The sequence below is a fragment of the Geotrypetes seraphini genome, chromosome 1 (genome assembly GCF_902459505.1).
Source record: "Geotrypetes seraphini chromosome 1, aGeoSer1.1, whole genome shotgun sequence".
Lineage (NCBI taxonomy): Eukaryota > Metazoa > Chordata > Amphibia > Gymnophiona > Dermophiidae > Geotrypetes > Geotrypetes seraphini.
Genome location: NC_047084.1, coordinates 461,824,543 through 461,841,877, shown reverse-complemented (window position 1 = coordinate 461,841,877; position 17,335 = coordinate 461,824,543). Strand labels below are relative to the sequence as shown.

Here is a 17,335-nt window from a genome sequence, read left to right as displayed (position 1 = left end):
AACCCATGTCTTCTCCAGGTCGATTTGTCCTCTCAAAGGTTAGGGCAACTCTTAAAAAAAAACACAAAAAAACCCCTATCTATCGTTTACACGAAAAGCGCTTCTTCCTAATGTAAATCAACTGGGAATTGGTGCATTCACAGGTAACAACCCCCGTCTCCAAGTCTTAGTAAAAGAAAATCTATTCAATCCTTTTTTTTTCAAGATGTTCTTAAAATTCAGCAGCCGCCATCCCAAATCCTAACGAGCTGAAAGATTTGTTTGAGGGAGGGATAAGCCGGGAGGGGGATTTCCAAGCTTAGCTCTGCTTGCGAAAGAGCCCCGCTGCCGCCTCCTCCTCCTCCTCCTCCTCCTCCAGGGCCGGCGGATCAGCCCACGCTCCGTCACTCCTCGGGGAGGATCCAGTCGGCAGCAGAGCCCCGGTCTGGCGGTAACGGGGGATCGCGGGGTGAGGCCGGCAAAGGAGCGGCGAGGGGCATGGAAATGTCTCATGCTGAGGCTGCCCTGGGCGCGGAGGGGACCCGCAAAGAGGCGCAGACCGTCTATGTGATCGTGGGCTCCGGCTCGGACGCAATTCAGCTGGTCAGGTACGAGGTACCGCCCTGGGTGCCGCTAGCTAAAGCCGGCGACCGCCGAGGGAACAAGAGGGCAAAGCAGGGGCAGTAAACAACATCCATAAAGTGCGGGGGGGGGGGGGGGAGAGGGGAAAGCAGGAGCGGTAAACAACATCCAGAAACTACTGGGGGGGGGAGGAAGAGCAAGAGGGGGGAGCAGGGGCAGTAAACAACATCCAGAAACTACTGGGGGGGGGGGAAGAGCAAGAGGGGGGAGCAGGGGCAGTAAATAACATCCAGAAACTGCTGGGGGGGAGCAGGAGCAGTAAACAACATTCAGAAAGTGTGGGGGGGGGGAGGAGAAAGCAGGAGCAGTAAACAACATCCAGAAACTACTGGGGGGGAGGGAAGAGCAAGAGGGGGGAAGCAGGGGCAGTAAAGAGCATCCATAAACTGCTGGGGGGGAAGCAGGGGCAGTAAACAACATCCAGAAAGTGCAGGGAGGGGGGGAGTGGAAAGCAGGAGCAGTAAACAACATCCAGAAACAGCTGGGGGGGAAGCAGGGGCAGTAAACAACATCCAGAAACTGCTGGGGGGAGCAGGGGCAGTAAACAATATCCAGAAACTACTGGGGGGGGAGGGAAGAGCAAGAGGGGGGAAGCAGGAGCAGTAAACAACATCCAGAAACTAGTGGGGGGAGGATGAGCAAGAGGGGGGAGCAGGGGCAGTAAATAACATCCAGAAACTGCTGGGGGGAGCAGGGGCAGTAAACAATATCCAGAAAGTGGGGGGGGGGGAGGGGAAAGCAGGAGCAGTAAACAACATCCAGAAACTACTGGGGGGGAGGGAAGAGCAAGAGGGGGAAGCAGGGGCAGTAAAGAGCATCCATAAACTGCTGGGGGGGAAGCAGGGGCAGTAAACAACATCCAGAAAGTGCAGGGAGGGGGGGGAGTGGAAAGCAGGAGCAGTAAACAACATCCAGAAACAGCTGGGGGGGAAGCAGGGGCAGTAAACAACATCCAGAAACTGCTGGGGGGAGCAGGGGCAGTAAACAATATCCAGAAAGTGGGGGGGGGGAGGGGAAAGCAGGGGCAGTAAACAACATCCAGAAAGTGTGGGGGGGTGGGGAGGAGGGGAAAGCAGGGGCAGTAAACAACATCCAGAAACTACTGGGTGGGGGTAGGGAAGAGCAAGAGGGGGGAAGCAGGGGCAGTAAACAACATCCAGAAACAGCTGGGGGGAAGCAGGGGCAGTAAACAACATCCAGAAACTGCTGGGGGGAGCAGGGGCAGTAAACAATATCCAGAAAGTGGGGGGGGGAGGGGAAAGCAGGGGCAGTAAACAACATCCAGAAAGTGTGGGGGGGTGGGGGGGAGGGGAAAGCAGGGGCAGTAAACAACATCCAGAAACTACTGGGTGGGGGTAGGGAAGAGCAAGAGGGGGGAAGCAGGGGCAGTAAACAACATCCAGAAACTGCTAGGGGATGGGAAGGCGGGGAAAGCAGGGGCAGTAAACAATTGCAGGAAGAGCAGAGGCAATAAACAGATATAAGTGCTGTGGGGAGAGAGAGGAGAGCATAGGGGCAATAAACATGCAACAGAACTGTTAAGGGAAAGATAATAAAAGAAGAGGCAATAAGATACAGGAACTGCTGATGGAAAATAGCAGGGGCAATAAAGTGCTGATGAGAAAGGGGCAAGAGAAGAAAAGAGCAAAGAACTGGAACTGTTGAGAGGAGAGAAGGGCAGTAGCAGAAGCAATAAACAGAGTTACAGGGGCATCTGAAGAGAGAGAGCGGGGTAGACAGTGATAAGGTTCTAAGCCCTAATCTCTCTGAGCATTTGGATTCACTATTTTTCAAGCCTCAAATTACTTATGACAAACTTTCCATTGCTGTGTTCTGGTAGAAGAACACATGACCCCCAGCAAATACAGAAAAACAATGATGCAATGCTGTGAGGGCTCCCCCTCCCCGGTTTCCAGGTTGGAAGCAGAGGTGAGGGCAACAGTTCCCAATCATACAAACACTTCCTGAACCTGCACACCAGGTGACACTCTTACATTGTAAGAGGTGCTTGCTTTTGAAAAGTGGTTCCTGACAGTTTGGCCTCTGCTCTCTATGTAGGAAGAATGTGTGTGTGGTGGTGGAGAGAAGGAAGCATCTGGTCTTGGCCATAGATAAGAGTTATGATAGTCTTATCTGCTGTTTGGGGTCAGAGTGGTCAAGGCTTTGGCTTCTCCAATAGTTGTCCTGGGATCAGTGACTGTATAACATCAGATTGGCATGCATGGGCTGGTGGGGGCTCTTTACTGTTTCAGATCAGCCAGGTTACCCAGTCCTGTTTTTGAGCTTACACCCAAAGGCAGTGTGGGGTTTGTAGTGCCCGATTCCTGCCCATTGAAATCAGTGCTGTAGGTCCTTTGATGGACCAGGAAGGGGTGGTCAGGAATTCAGGACTGTCCCAAAATCTCTAGCCTGGAACTGGGTAACTTGGCATTTCTGCTGTTACATTGCTCTAGTTATTTATTGGGATTTATTAACCGCCTTTTCACGAAGAGATTCACCCAATGCGGTTTACAATACATTGAATAGTAATTAGGTATTCAAATATTTTCCCTATCTGTTCCCCCTGGCTCACAATCTAATCATGGTACCTGGGGAAGTGGCCACTAGGCCTCTTCTCCCCTTCAGCCAGTCCCTGATGAACAAACTTCGCTGGAGAATAAGCTGTGTAGCTAAATGACCTTCAGATTTTCTTGGAACCAAGAACTCAGCACAGTTTATAACAGGGGTGTCAAAGTCCCTCCTCGAGGGCCGCAATCCAGTCGGGTTTTCAGGATGTCCCCAATGAATATGCATGAGATCTATGTGTATGCACTGCTTTCAATGCATATTCATTGGGGACATCCTGAAAACCCGACTGGATTGCGGCCCTCGAGGAGGGACTTTGACACCCCTGGTTTATAAGCATGTCCACTAGACCTGACTTGACTTGACTTAGACATGTCCTAAAACAAAACCAGGAGAGGGTAGGGGACATATTTGTAAACCGTGCCCAGTTTTTGCTTCCAGGAAAACATGAAGATGCTGAAAATATTTCAGAAGGTTGATGGAGGCCAGTTACCTGGGCAATATGTACCTGGCCCAAGTAGTGATCCACACCATGAACGAGTGAAGGATGGGGAGAATTTTGTTTGCCTCTTTATAGCCTGGACAGTTGGCACTGCTTGGCTATACTGTATAGCCTATTCTCCAGTGAAGTTTGTCTCTCCAGGGTCTGGCTGAATCCCTGCAGATGGAGGTAAAGTCATATAACATCTACTGGAATGGCAGGGGGTGAGATCTGTGTGTAGATCGCAGGGGGACTAATATGGGGTGCTGTAGGAGAGGGTGAAGTGTATCCATAAAGCTGTGTATGCACTGGAACAGCAGGAGTAGAGATGCTCAGGGTGGCCAATCCCAATTCAGTATCCCAGTGACTGAAATTGAAGGCTAGAGAGTGAAAGGTTTTGGGTGGCATGTTATACAGATGAAAGGAGCAATACTCGTATCAAATCATAGTTGCATCTTTAGAGGTTGCTGAAATCCCAGTCTTGTTGCTACCCCTGCTCAACTTCATGTTCTGGCCTGAATTAACTCCTTCTATGCTTTTGTTTCTTGAGCTAGCAAAGATAATAATAATAATTTATTTTTATATACCGGCAAACCAGCAATTCATAGCAGTTTACACAATAGGTATTCAGCATACAATATAATAAAATTCTAAGTAACTAATACAAACATTAAAACTAATGAATAAAAAAAAACACACAATATAAACTAAATAAGTATAGATAAAAAGATTAAAAGTACATTATAACTACATGATAATATGAAAATCAATAATGTATATTATATTGTTTAAATAAGTGGGTTTTAAGATCTTTTTGAAATTGATAGTAAGTAAGAAATGGAGAAACAAGAAGATTCAATCATGAATTCATTAATCCTGCTTGGAATGCTAAGGTCCTATCCAAAAACTTTTTGTAACGACCTGCATTTGCTGAAGGAAAATAAAACCAACCAGATCTATGAATATTTTTCTTAGAAATAAAAAAACAAAAATGAGAAACAAGGTAAGCCGGCACTAAGCCGAATAAAACTTTTAAACAAATGCATCCAAATTTAAATAACACTCTAGCCTCAAATGGTAGCCAGTGAAGCTTTTGGTAATATACATTGATATGATTGTGTTTTTTCAGATTAAAAATCAAACGAATAGCTATATTTTGTATGATTTTTAGTTGGCTAGTAGTTATTTTATACGATCCCAGATAAATAACGTTACAATAATCCAATATTGAAAGGATTGAAGATTGAACCAGGATTTTAAATGATATAAAATCAAAATATTTCCTAATAGTACGCAGTTTCCAGAGGACAATAAAACATCTCTTAACCAGAGAATCTGTATAGGCCTTAAAAGATAAGGACCACAGAGGACAATAAAACATCTCTTAACCAGAGAATCTGTATAGGCCTTAAAAGATAAGGACCGATCTAAAATAACCCCTAAAATTTTCAGCGTAGCCAATATTGAATAAGATTGACCATTTAAAAGTAAAGTTGTTTCAGTAATTTTTTCATTAGGACTAGCTAGAAAGAATTTTGATTTGCCCAGATTTAATTTCAATCTAAATGAGAATTGTATTAGTTCTATTGCTCTGGTCCTGAGAATCTACCTTCTACTTTGCCTCCCTCCCTTAAGTCACCTGAGTTCAAAGATGGGAGGGTCTGTTCTGTTGCTCCCTCCTCTGTCAGGACCCCACAAGCATGTTCTAAACTTGATATGCCGATAGTGAAGCATAGCAGTGGAGAACCGTGGTATAGGCTTCTGCTGCTCTAACCTGGGATGTAACAGATGGTATGGACTAGAAAACCTGAACAGCCTTGCTACTCCACTCAAGTTTCTTCACTTCTCGGGCCAGCGAGGCCTGGAAAACTTCTGCTGGCCTTGCTGCTGCAGTTCCAAGTGTGCCTTGCTTCTTGGGCTAGTAGGGATCAGGAAGCATGCCAGTCTTGCTACCATGGCCTAGTTCCATCTTGCTTTTTGGGGTGACGATGGGGCTTGGGAAACCTGCCAGTCTTACTGTTTACATCTCCCAATGCCATCTGCAAAACCCCACTAGTTGCGGTAGTATTTGAGAAGGGGGGGGGAGGATCTTTGTATCTGTGTTGTGTGAGATCCCCTCCAATCAGGTGTCTCATGTTTAATGAAGGAAATGGTATGTGTGCAGGAATGAGGTATGTTGGTGGCAGAGGTGTGTGTGTTATCTCAGTGCTGGAATTATAGGGCCTCTTCAGGGGGAATCATAGTAACATAGTAACATAGTAGATGACGGCAGATAAAGACCCGAATGGTCCATCCAGTCTGCCCAACCTGATTCAATTTAAATTTTTTTTTTTAATTTTATTTAATTAAATTTTTAATTTAATTTTATTTTCTTCTTAGCTATTTCTGGGCGAGAATCCAAAGCTTTACCCGGTACTATGCTTGGGTTCCAACTGCCGAAATCTCTGTTAAGACTTACTCCAGCCCATCTACACCCTCCCAGCCATTGAAGCCCTCCCCTGCCCATCCTCCACCAAACGGCCATACACAGACACAGACCGTACAAGTCTGCCCAGTAACTGGCCTAGTTCAATCTTTAATATTATTTTCTGATTCTAAATCTTCTGTGTTCATCCCACGCTTCTTTGAACTCAGTCACAGTTTTACTCTCCACCACCTCTCTCGGGAGCGCATTCCAGGCATCCACCACCCTCTCCGTAAAGTAGAATTTCCTAACATTGCCCCTGAATCTACCACCCCTCAACCTCAAATTATGTCCTCTGGTTTTACCATTTTCCTTTCTCTGGAAAAGATTTTGTTCTACATTAATACCCTTTAAGTATTTGAACGTCTGAATCATATCTCCCCTGTCTCTCCTTTCCTCTAGGGTATACATATTCAGGGCTTCCAGTCTCTCCTCATACGTCTTCTGGCGCAAGCCTCCTATCATTTTCGTCGCCCTCCTCTGGACCGCCTCAAGTCTTCTTACGTCTTTCGCCAGATACGGTCTCCAAAACTGAACACAATCAGGAGAGAGGCAATCTTTTGTAAAAATTGTTCCAGAGCCCAATAGCTGTTGACGTGGTTATAAGGGATTTTGAATTTGGAGAAGGCAGATCAAAGTGAGAGTGAAAGAATTTTGAGGTACATGATGTTGGGGGTGGGGTGGGAAGCTTAGAAAAAAAAAAAAAGAGGAACAGGACCTTCAGATAATGAAACAGAAATGTGTTGAGCAGAAGAGCAAGAGAAAGTGTCATGAGAAAATTAAAGGACGGAGAGAAGACTGAAACAAAGCAAGCTGAGATCGGAGAAACGCTTCTTGTAGTGCAGTGCCTCTGGGAGCAAGCAGGATTTGAATGAAAAGCCTGCTCATTGTAACCTGCCTCCAACACAGACCTCAGGTAGGGATGTTGGGGGGGGGTAAGGGTGGATGAGGCTGTGGTCCTTCTCAGCTGGCGACTGGGTCCCCATCAGCTACAGCCCTTCTTTCCTTTTGCTGACAGGATTGTGATCCCTATTCTACCACTGAGGGAAACTTTTTTTTTTTGTGTGCCATAGAGTCAGGGCTTACATAGCACCAGTTTCTCTTCTGATGACCAGGCCTGACGTCCCTGCGACTCTGCTGTCTGCTTTATGCTCCTCCTGCTAGAATGCTCAGCTCTTAGCTGAGAAGAGGCACAGTTTCTCAAAGTGGACAGAGATTTGGCAAGCCTTAATTCAATTGCTATTACTCGTTTCAAGGGGACACAAGAAGTTCCAGGGAGATAGCTTTAAAACCAATAGGAGGAAATATTTTTTCTCTCGGAGAAGAGTTAAGCTGTGGAATGCATTGCCAGAGGATGTGGTAAGAGCGGTTAACGTAGCTGGTTTAAAAAATGTTTTGGACAAGTTCCTGGAGGAAAAGGCCGTAGTCTGCTAATAAGACAGACATAGGAGAAGCCACTGCTTGCCCTGGATTGGTAGCATGGAATGTTGCTACTGTTTAAGTTTTTGCCAGGTACTTGTGACCTGGATTGACCACTGTGAAGACGGGATACTGGGCTAGATGAACCACTGTTCTGACGAACCACTGGTCTGACCCAGTAAGGCTATTCTTATGTTCTTATAGCGCTGCTAGATGTACACAGCGCTGTACAATAAATCATTCAAGATACAATCCCTGCTCAGCAGAGCTTACAATCTAATTAAACAGACAAACAGGACGCGTTTCTATTTGGAATATGAAAATTATTTACTTTTTTGGAGGTTTCCATTTTACACAGCCATTTATCCAACCCCTCAAAACACCACCATAAATCCCCAATAGTCACATTCTGATTGTGTTTACTTTGTTCTGGTGCACAAACTCTGTTTTCACTGTATAGATGAGTTTGAAGTGGGGGTGGGGGGAGAGGGGGGTTACACAGGGATAAAAGACAAAATACTTTAAATGTGGCAGTTAATTTAGTCATTTTATAGCTTATAGTTTATTATTTATATTCTGCCTTTAAACAAGGCAGATTACAACCATACATACATAATGAAAGCAACAACAAACAGACATGTCAAAAGATGTCAAAATTATCAGTTCCTATAAAAGGCATCAACCATCATACTTCATTTTCCAAAAAAGATGACGTTTTAACAATTTTCTAAACTGACACAGATCTAGTTGTTGCCTGATATATTCTGGAAACCTTTTCCACTCTACAGGTCCCACACATGAGAAAGTACTACGGCGGAGAGGGTAGTGGATGCTTACGGAGAGGGTAGTGGATGCCTGGAATGCGCTCCCGAGAGAGGTGGTGGAGAGTAAAACTGTGACTGAGTTCAAAGAAGCTTGGGATGAACACAGAAGATTTAGAATCAGAAAATAATATTAAATATTGAACTAGGCCAGTTACTGGGCAGACTTGCACGGTCTGTGTCTGTGTATGGCCGTTTGGTGGTAGATGGGCAGGGGAGGGCTTCAATGGCTGGGAGGGTGTAGATGGGCTGGAGTAAGTCTTAACAGAGATTTTGGCAGTTGGAACCCAAGCACAGTACCGGGTAAAGCTTTGGATTCTTGCCCAGAAATAGCTAAGAAGAAAAAAAAAAAAAAAAAAAAAATTTAAATTGAATCAGGTTGGGCAGACTGGATGGACCATTCGGATCTTTATCTGCCGTCATCTACTATGTTATAGACTCTAAACCAAATTTCTTATGAGTAGGAATAACCAAATCACAATGTACAGCAGAATTCAATGGTTGAGAGGGCACATAGGACGTCACACAATCTTGTAAGTAAACCAACAGTAACAACTTGTACTTCACTCTATGTTCCATAGTCAACCAATACAATGATATAAAATATGAAGTAATGTGTTTATACTTCCACATTCCAAACAAAGCTCAAATAATAGAATTTTGAACAACTCGCTCATGGCCCTTTCCCCGCTCTTCCCTAATCCTCTATCTTTCTTTCCCTATTCTCAACTTGTATGGTGCCCTGCTCCTTCAAATCCAGGATTGTTGGTACAAGAGTTGTATTTATTCTTCTTGTGACAGTAATATTTGTAATTGCAATTGTGGTTACTTTTAATAATTGTTTTCCCTTAAAGTAAAAAAAAAAAACAACCCAAAATAGTTATCAGCATAATCATTGCCATATTGGGACAGATCAAAGGCCTATCATGCCCATCCTGTTTCCAGCAGTAGCCAATCCAGGTCATAAGTACAGGCAGTCCCCGAGTTACAGACATCAAACTTAAGTACGACTCATACTTAAGAACGCAGTTGCGGCTTCATTTGATTTCACTGAGCAGTATTTCCAGTGGCATAGACTCCTACACTTCTGTAGCAGATTCAGGAATTATGCATGGCCACATTAAGAACAGTATGTGGTTGTGCATGCTGTACCTTAGAGGGAACACTGGACTAGGCACAAGTTGACTCTTTTGTCAACTGGGAACAGAGGTAAGCAGCAAGAATCTTAAAATCTACAAGTCAAGTTACTGTATTTTTCACTCCATAAGACACACTCTAGATTTAGAGTAGGAAAACAAGGAAAAAACCATTCTGAACCAAATTGTGCACCCAGCCTCCCTCACTTCCTGCCAGGCTCTGCACCCAACCCCACACTCAGACTCTGTCCCCTGTCCCCCTCCCTGCCAGGCTCTGCACCCTTTCACACCGCCATGCAATGTAACCTTGCCCCCCCTCACCTCTGGTGGTCTAGTGGTAGGCTGGGAGATCCGTCCCAGCTGACTAACAATTTTTTCCTCCTCCCCCCCCCCTCCAGTCCTTCCTTTTAAAACACCTCCTGCCCCGCAGTACCATTTTGTTTTAATGCAAAATATCAGAGATGTTTATTTCCAAAAGCTAACATTTAAATTAATAAATGCAAAACAAAATACTTTTTTCTACCTTTGTTGTTTCAACATGTTTTGTTTTGGTTTTTTTGGCAATTTACTTTGACTCCATGTGTCTCTTTTCTGTTTTTATCTGTTTCTTCTGTCTATGCAGGGTCTCCTGTCCCTCTGACATTTCTTCTTTTCCCAGGTCCACCATCCTTGTTCCTTCTGCACCCCTATTTTCCCTACCCAGCATCTTCCTTCTCTGTCCCTATCCTACCTCCATGTCTGCATCTGCCCCTTTTCCAGCATTGTCCTTCAGTGTCCTAATCTCCTCCATTTTCCAGCATTGGCCTCTGTGTTCCACTGTTCCTACTCTCTCCCTATGTACCATTGACAGTGTGCATCCCTGACCCTGCGGTCCCTCTTCGCCCAGCATCTATGTTCTAGTCTCTCCCCATGTTCAGCTTCTCCCCTGTCTCTTCCCATCTCACCTCAAGGCCACGTATCTTCCCGGCCTGCCTCCCCCCCTGATGCTGGCATCTTTTCCCTTCTTTCCCTCCGCAGTACAGTCCCTTTCTTTCCTCTCCACCTGCTCTTCCCCGTGTTCCTCCTTACTACTCCGGCAGCAGCGATTGCATGCAATCTTTCCCGCAGTACCTTTTTAAATGCCCCTTAAGCCTTGTGGTCCAGTGGTGTATGGGCTGGCAGGAGCGTGCTTTCTGCGCTGCTGCCTGGGGTGTCTCTTTCTGAATGGCTTGCGTCAGTTCTCAAAGGCCTAGGGGGCATTTAAAAAGGTACTGCGGGGTGGGTTTTTTAAAAGGAAGGGCATGTGGGTGGGTGGAAGTGTTTTAAAAGGAAGGGCGGGCGGTGTTTAAAAAAGGTACGGGTGTGCCGTCTTCGCTGCATAAGATGAACTGACATTTCCGCCCACTTTTGAATGGAAAAAAGTGCGTCTTATGCAACGAAAAATACGGTGCATACAAATCTGGCTTAAGAACAGCTTTAAAAACATAACTCGTTCTTAACACAGGGACTACTTGTACCTGGTAAGTTCTCAAAAGAGTAAAAATTATTTTATTCTGTTTATCCTAGAAATAAGTAGTGGATTTTGCTGGCTTGAGGCTTTGAGCATCTGCTCATGCTCAAGACTTTGCCAGTTCCTGCCCTCTCAGAAACAGGACGTTTGGAGGGAGAAGGGCCCAGCAGACCTTGAGCATGCAGGGATGCTGCATTATCCATCATAAGCATGCTGACTGCTGCCCTCAAAATTGTGCTGTTCTAGGATGGCTCTCAGTATTTGGAGACTAGCCCTTAGGCAGAATTTTGGCATTTACATATATAATAGTGCACTCTCAGCATTGCTCAGAGGCTTGACTGAAAAAGGCCTTACTTTTCTTTCGAAATGTAGGGTAACTTTCTTCTAACCCTATCTCCAGGAGCATAATGAGTTCCAGAGTATGGATCCTATACTACTACTACTGTTAATTATTTGTATAGCACTGGCAGACATGCGCAACGCTGTACACAGTCTCAAAGAAGACAGTCCCTGTTCGAAAGAGTTTATAATCTAAACAGACAAGACAGACAAACAGGATGTCATGGATACAGTTAAGGGGAATGGTTAATCTGCTGGAGGCTCTAATCTGTTTTTAAGAAATGCATACATTTCACACAGATTAATATTTTGATGTAGTACCCCTTAGCACTTTAAAAATTAAAATAGTAACATTAACTAGTGGTTAGCCAGTGAAAATGACAGAAAACTAGGAGTAATGTTTTCCCTGTAATTTGCTTTGGATATACAGTATACATATTGCAAAATTGATTGCAAATCATGTCTCTGGACTGGAAGTGCTAAAAGCTTTCAGAAAATGAATGAGACCGGATTAGGAATACAGTGTTCATAATACACATGACCTGTAAAGAATGGCTCTGGAGGCATCTTTCTACTTAAAATTTCCATGCAAATATTTAGTTAAATTGCATGATATGGAATTTGTGTTCTGGGACCCAATTCAATTGCAACAATTTCTGCTGGCTAGAGAAATGAAATAATTACTGTTTATCCCAGGACAAGCAGGCAGCATATTCTTGAATGATGGGTGACGGCACCAATGGAGCCCCGGTACGGACAATTTTAGAGTGATTGCACTCTAAGAACTTAGAAAGTTCTAGCTAGGCCGCACCGTGCGTGCGCGAGTACCTTCCCGCCCGACAGAGGCGCGCGGTCCCCAGTTTCTTAGTTTCCGTGGAGCTAAGAAGACACGTGTTTCCAACGGCTGTTGGACTCTCTTTTTTCGCCTTCCCGCTCGCATAATTTTTCTCGTGAATTTATTCACTTTTTCTTCTTTTCCTAAAAAAAAAAAAAGTCTATTTTTTTTGACTTTTTTCGGTCGGCCCCGGCGGGGCACCATCTTGCTACTGCCGTTTTCCCCTTCATGCCCCCTTCTCCGGGTTTTAAGAAGTGTCAGCGGTATGCACGCCCTATTTCTTTATCCGACCCGCACAAGTGGTGCCTTCAGTGTTTGGGTCCGGACCATAGGGCAGAAACGTGCACCTGCTGTAGTTCTCTTCAAAAAAGAACTTTGAAGAACCGCCAAATTCAGCAGTGGATTCTTTTCGGTGCCGCTATGGAAGTTCCACCAGCGTCGACTCCGGCGACTTCCTCCAAATCGGCACCGATGGTTTCGACACCGCAAGAGGTCTCTTCGATGTCGCACCCTTCAGGTAAGCCGGCTAAGAAGCCATCCCCTTCTGTTCTTGGCCCGCCAGTCGAACAAGCAGTGAGCCAAGTCCTGCAGACTGCGCGCCAGCCCCGCAAACGCTCCGCTCCCATAGAAGTCACTGCCTCTTCATCGGCATCGACTTCGCCTGAGCGTCGAGCGGCACCGCAGGTACCGAGCAAGAAAAAAGCGGTACCGGTGCCATCGGGACCGTCTCTGGATGAGCGTATAGCATCCATCCTTCAGGTCCAGCTTAAGGAGCAATTGCAACACCTGCTCCCGGCTCTGCTAACTCCGAACCTTCCGGTGTCGGTACCCACTGAGCCTGCGGTACCGATAGTCGACCAGCCTATGTTGTCGGCATCGACGTTATCGGCACTGCTTAAATCTGCCTCTTCCATTTCTATGCCTTTCTTATCGGCAGAGCCAAAGTCTCTTCGACGTACGGCTCACTCAGCCTCTGATCCGGTACCGCTCTCTGACACCCGTCCCGTTTTACAGTCACCGGGTACGGTGTCGATGCATTCAGACAAATCGGTACGCAAAACCAGGCATACCGAATCCTCTACCCCTTTGTCTCAGGGCCGTCTCCTATCGGTACGGGACCCTGATTTATGGGATGACTCCGATGATCCCCTCGGTACCGAGGAGGATTTTTCATCGGATGAAGCTGACCCATCGGTGCAGGATCCTGCTAGTAAGCCAGAGCACTCTTCCTTCACCAAATTTCTTAGGGAAATGTCAGACACCCTTTCTCTTCCCTTGGAATCTGATTCTAAGAAGTCAAAAGCATTCTTGGAGGCTTTGGACTTTGAACAACCTCCCAAAGAATTTTTAAAGTTACCCCTTCATGATATATTAAGGGAAACTTTTTACAAAAATTTGGAAACTCCTCTCACTATTCCAGGAGCTCCAAGGAAGTTGGAATCACTTTATAAAGTTATTCCTATCCCAGGGTTTGACAAACCTCAGCTTCCACATGAATCTTTGCTGGTGGAGTCAACCCTCAAAAAATCTGCAGGCTCTAGTGTATATGCCTCTGTCCCTCCTGGCAGAGAAGGCAAGGCCATGGATAAATTTGGTAAACAACTTTACCAAAATGCTATGTTGGCCAACCGTTCAGGTAACTATGCTTTTCACTTTTCCTTTTACCTGAAACATCTTATCCAGCAGATGGCCACTTTTCAGAAATATATTCCTGACCGCAAGCTTTCTGCTTTTCAACAATGCACTGCCAGTCTCTTGCAACTCAGGAAGTTTATGGTCTGTTCCATCTATGACACTTTTGAACTGACCTCCCGAGCTACTGCTATGGCTGTAGCGATGAGACGATTGGCGTGGCTTCGCGTCTCAGACCTTGATGTGAACCACCAGGACCACCTTGCCAATGCTCCCTGCCTGGGGGATGAGCTGTTTGGTGAATCTCTGGACACCACCACTCAGAAGCTTTCTGCTCATGAGACGAGGTGGGATACTTTATTGAAAAACAAGAAGAAACCCCCTCCTCCTCGTCCTTTCAGGCAGCAGACATCCTATCAGAGGTGTTTTTCTGCTCGGCCGATTCAGCCTCATCCTCCTCAGCCTCGGAGGCAAAGGCAGCAACAACAACAGGCTCGCCAACAACAGCCGCCTGCCATGAAGCCTGTTGCTCAGCCTAAACCGACTCAGCCCTTTTGACTCGCTTCTCCAGGGCATTGCCAGTCTTCCTCCCTCATGTCCGCTTCCGCAACCTATAGGAGGTCGACCAAACATTTTTCTAACTCGATGGGAAGTGATCACCACCGACCAGTGGGTGCTCTCTATCATCGCCCACGGCTACTCCCTCAATTTTCAGACTCCTCCGCCGTTAGGCCTGCCAAAAGAGTCTGCTTCCAACAAGTCTCAGTCCCTCCTAGCTCAAGAAGTTCAATCCCTCCTTCTTCTCAATGCCATCGAAGAAGTTCCTCAAGATCAGAGAGGTCAGGGATTTTACTCCTGGTACTTTCTAGTTCCCAAAAAGACCGGAGACCTCAGACCTATATTAGATCTCAGAGATCTCAACAAATGCTTGGTCAAGGAGAAGTTCAAAATGCTCTCTCTTGCCACCCTCTACCCTCTCATCTCTCAGGGCGACTGGCTATGCTCCCTCGATCTAAAAGAGGCTTACACACATATTCCTATCCATCTGACGTCCAGGCAATATCTGCGCTTTCTCATCAATCAAACCCATTATCAGTACAAGGTACTACCCTTCGGTCTGGCCTCCTCTTCCAGGGTATTCACCAAGTGCCTGATTGTAGTAGCGGCCTATCTCCGCTCTCACAATTTTCAAGTCTTCCCTTACTTGGACAACTGGCTGATCAAGGCTCACTCTCCTCAGGCGATTCTGCTTGCCACCAACCAGACCATTCACTTTCTTCGGCTGTTGGGTTTCGAAATCAATCTACCCAAGTCGCACCTCATTCCAACCCAACGACTTCAATTCATTAGAGCCATTCTGGACACTGTTCTGATGCGGGCGTTTCTTCCATCCAACCGCATTCAGACCATCCTTCATCTCTGTCGACAGGTGTTTCAACAGATTACCATTTCTGCGAATCACATGATGGTGCTATTGGGGCACATGGCTTCGACAGTACATGTCACCCCCTTCGCACATCTCCACCTGCGTACTCCTCAATGGATCCTAGCGAACCAGTGGTCACAAGCGACGGATCCTTGCTCACAACACATATCTGTGACCTCGTCTCTTCAACAGTCGCTTCTTTGGTGGTTGACATCTTCAAATCTATCTAGAGGTCTACTGTTCCATCTACCTCCTCATCAACTAGTCATCACCACAGATTCCTCCCCCTATGCCTGGGGAGCTCACTTGAACGAGTTCCAAACTCAGGGGTTTTGGACTGCCCAGGAAAAGACACACCACATCAATTTCCTGGAACTCCGAGCGATGTTTTATGCCCTCAAGGCTTTTCAACATCTTCTCTTTCCTCAAGTACTACTCATTTGCACAGACAATCAAGTTGCAATGTACTACATCAACAAACAGGGAGGGACGGGCTCTCGCCTGTTGTGTCAGGAAGCCCAACGGATTTGGTCTTGGGCGACAGCTCGTCACTTATTCCTGAAGGCTGTCTACATTCAAGGGGAGCAGAATTCCTTAGCGGATAATCTCAGCAGAATTCTCCAACCTCATGAATGGACTCTCGATCCCACGACTCTTCAGTCCATTTTCGCCCACTGGGGCACTCCTCAAGTGGACCTTTTTGCAGCTCCTCACAATCATCAGCTGCCTCTGTTTTGCTCCAGACTCTACTCTCCTCACCGTCTGGCACCCGATGCATTTCTCCTGGATTGGATCAATCTCTTCCTATATGCATTTCCCCCTCTACCGCTCATGCTGCGGACATTGTTCAAGCTCAAGAGGGAACGAGCCACCATGATTCTCATCGCTCCACGGTGGCCCAGGCAACATTGGTTCTCCCTTCTACTTCAACTCAGTTGCAGGGACCCCATACCTCTTCCACTGTTTCCTTCTCTGCTTACTCAGCATCAACAGTCCCTTCTGCATCCCAACTTACAGTCTCTGCACCTGACAGCTTGGTTTCTCCCGGGCTGACTTCGGCTCATTCACTCCTTTCTCAGCCTGTCCGTTCTATCATTGATGCTTCCAGGAAACCGGCCACTCTTCAGTGTTATCAACAGAAATGGTCTCGGTTTCCTTCCTGGTGCCTCTTACATCACCATAATCCCATGTCTCTGGCAGTGGGACTGGTGTTGGACTATCTTCTTTCCTTGTCTGACTCTGGCCTTAAATCTACTTCTATCAGAGTTCATCTTAGCGCCATTGCTGCCTTTCATGAGCCAGTTCATGGAAAACCCCTTTCTGCTCATCCTCTGGTTTCTAGATTCATGAGGGGCCTTTTCAATGTAAAACCACCTCTCAAGCCTCCTCCTGTGGTTTGGGATCTCAATGTGGTTCTTTCCGCTTTAATGAAGCCTCCTTTTGAACCTTTTGCCACATCACATTTCAAATTTCTCACTTGGAAAGTGGTCTTCCTGATAGCTCTCACTTCTGCCAGGAGGGTCAGTGAGTTGCATGCACTAGTGGCCGATCCACCTTTCACGGTTTTTCACCATGATAAGGTGGTTCTAGGTACACACCCCAAGTTTATCCCTAAGGTTGTGTCTGACTTTCATCTTAATCAGTCCATTGTCCTACCTGTGTTTTTTCCAAAGCCTCATTCTCATCCAGGTGAACAGGCTTTGCATACCTTGGACTGTAAACGTGCTTTGGCTTACTATCTCGAACGCACTAAACCTCACAGATCATCTCTTCAACTGTTTTTGTCTTTTGATCCTAACAAGTTGGGTCATCCTGTATCTAAACGCACCCTAATAATTGGCTTGCTGCTTGCGTTTCATTCTGTTATGCTCAGTCGGGCCTGACACTGGAAGGTTCTGTCACGGGCCACAAAGTTAGAGCTATGGCAGCATCTGTAGCTTTCCTCCGTTCCACTCCTATTGAGGAAATCTGCAAGGCTGCCACTTTGTCCTCAGTTCATACTTTCACATCTCACTCTTGTCTAGATGCATTCTCCAGACGGGATGGACACTTCGGCTAATCTGTTTTACAAAATTTGTTTTCTTAATGGCCAACCTTCCCTCCATCC

At 46.1% G+C, this 17,335-nt stretch overlaps 1 protein-coding gene across 1 annotated transcript in view; it reads left to right on the top strand.

Annotated features, from left to right (window-relative positions):
* The first annotated feature begins 344 nt into the window (after positions 1-344).
* The window catches only part of TFE3 (transcription factor binding to IGHM enhancer 3), a 101,876-nt gene continuing 84,885 nt past the window's right edge, over positions 345-17,335 (top strand). Inside the window, exon 1 of the mRNA XM_033923001.1 lies at positions 345-587. Coding sequence (XP_033778892.1) covers positions 478-587 — 110 coding nt within the window. The 5' untranslated portion in view covers positions 345-477. The remainder of the gene's footprint in view (positions 588-17,335) is intronic.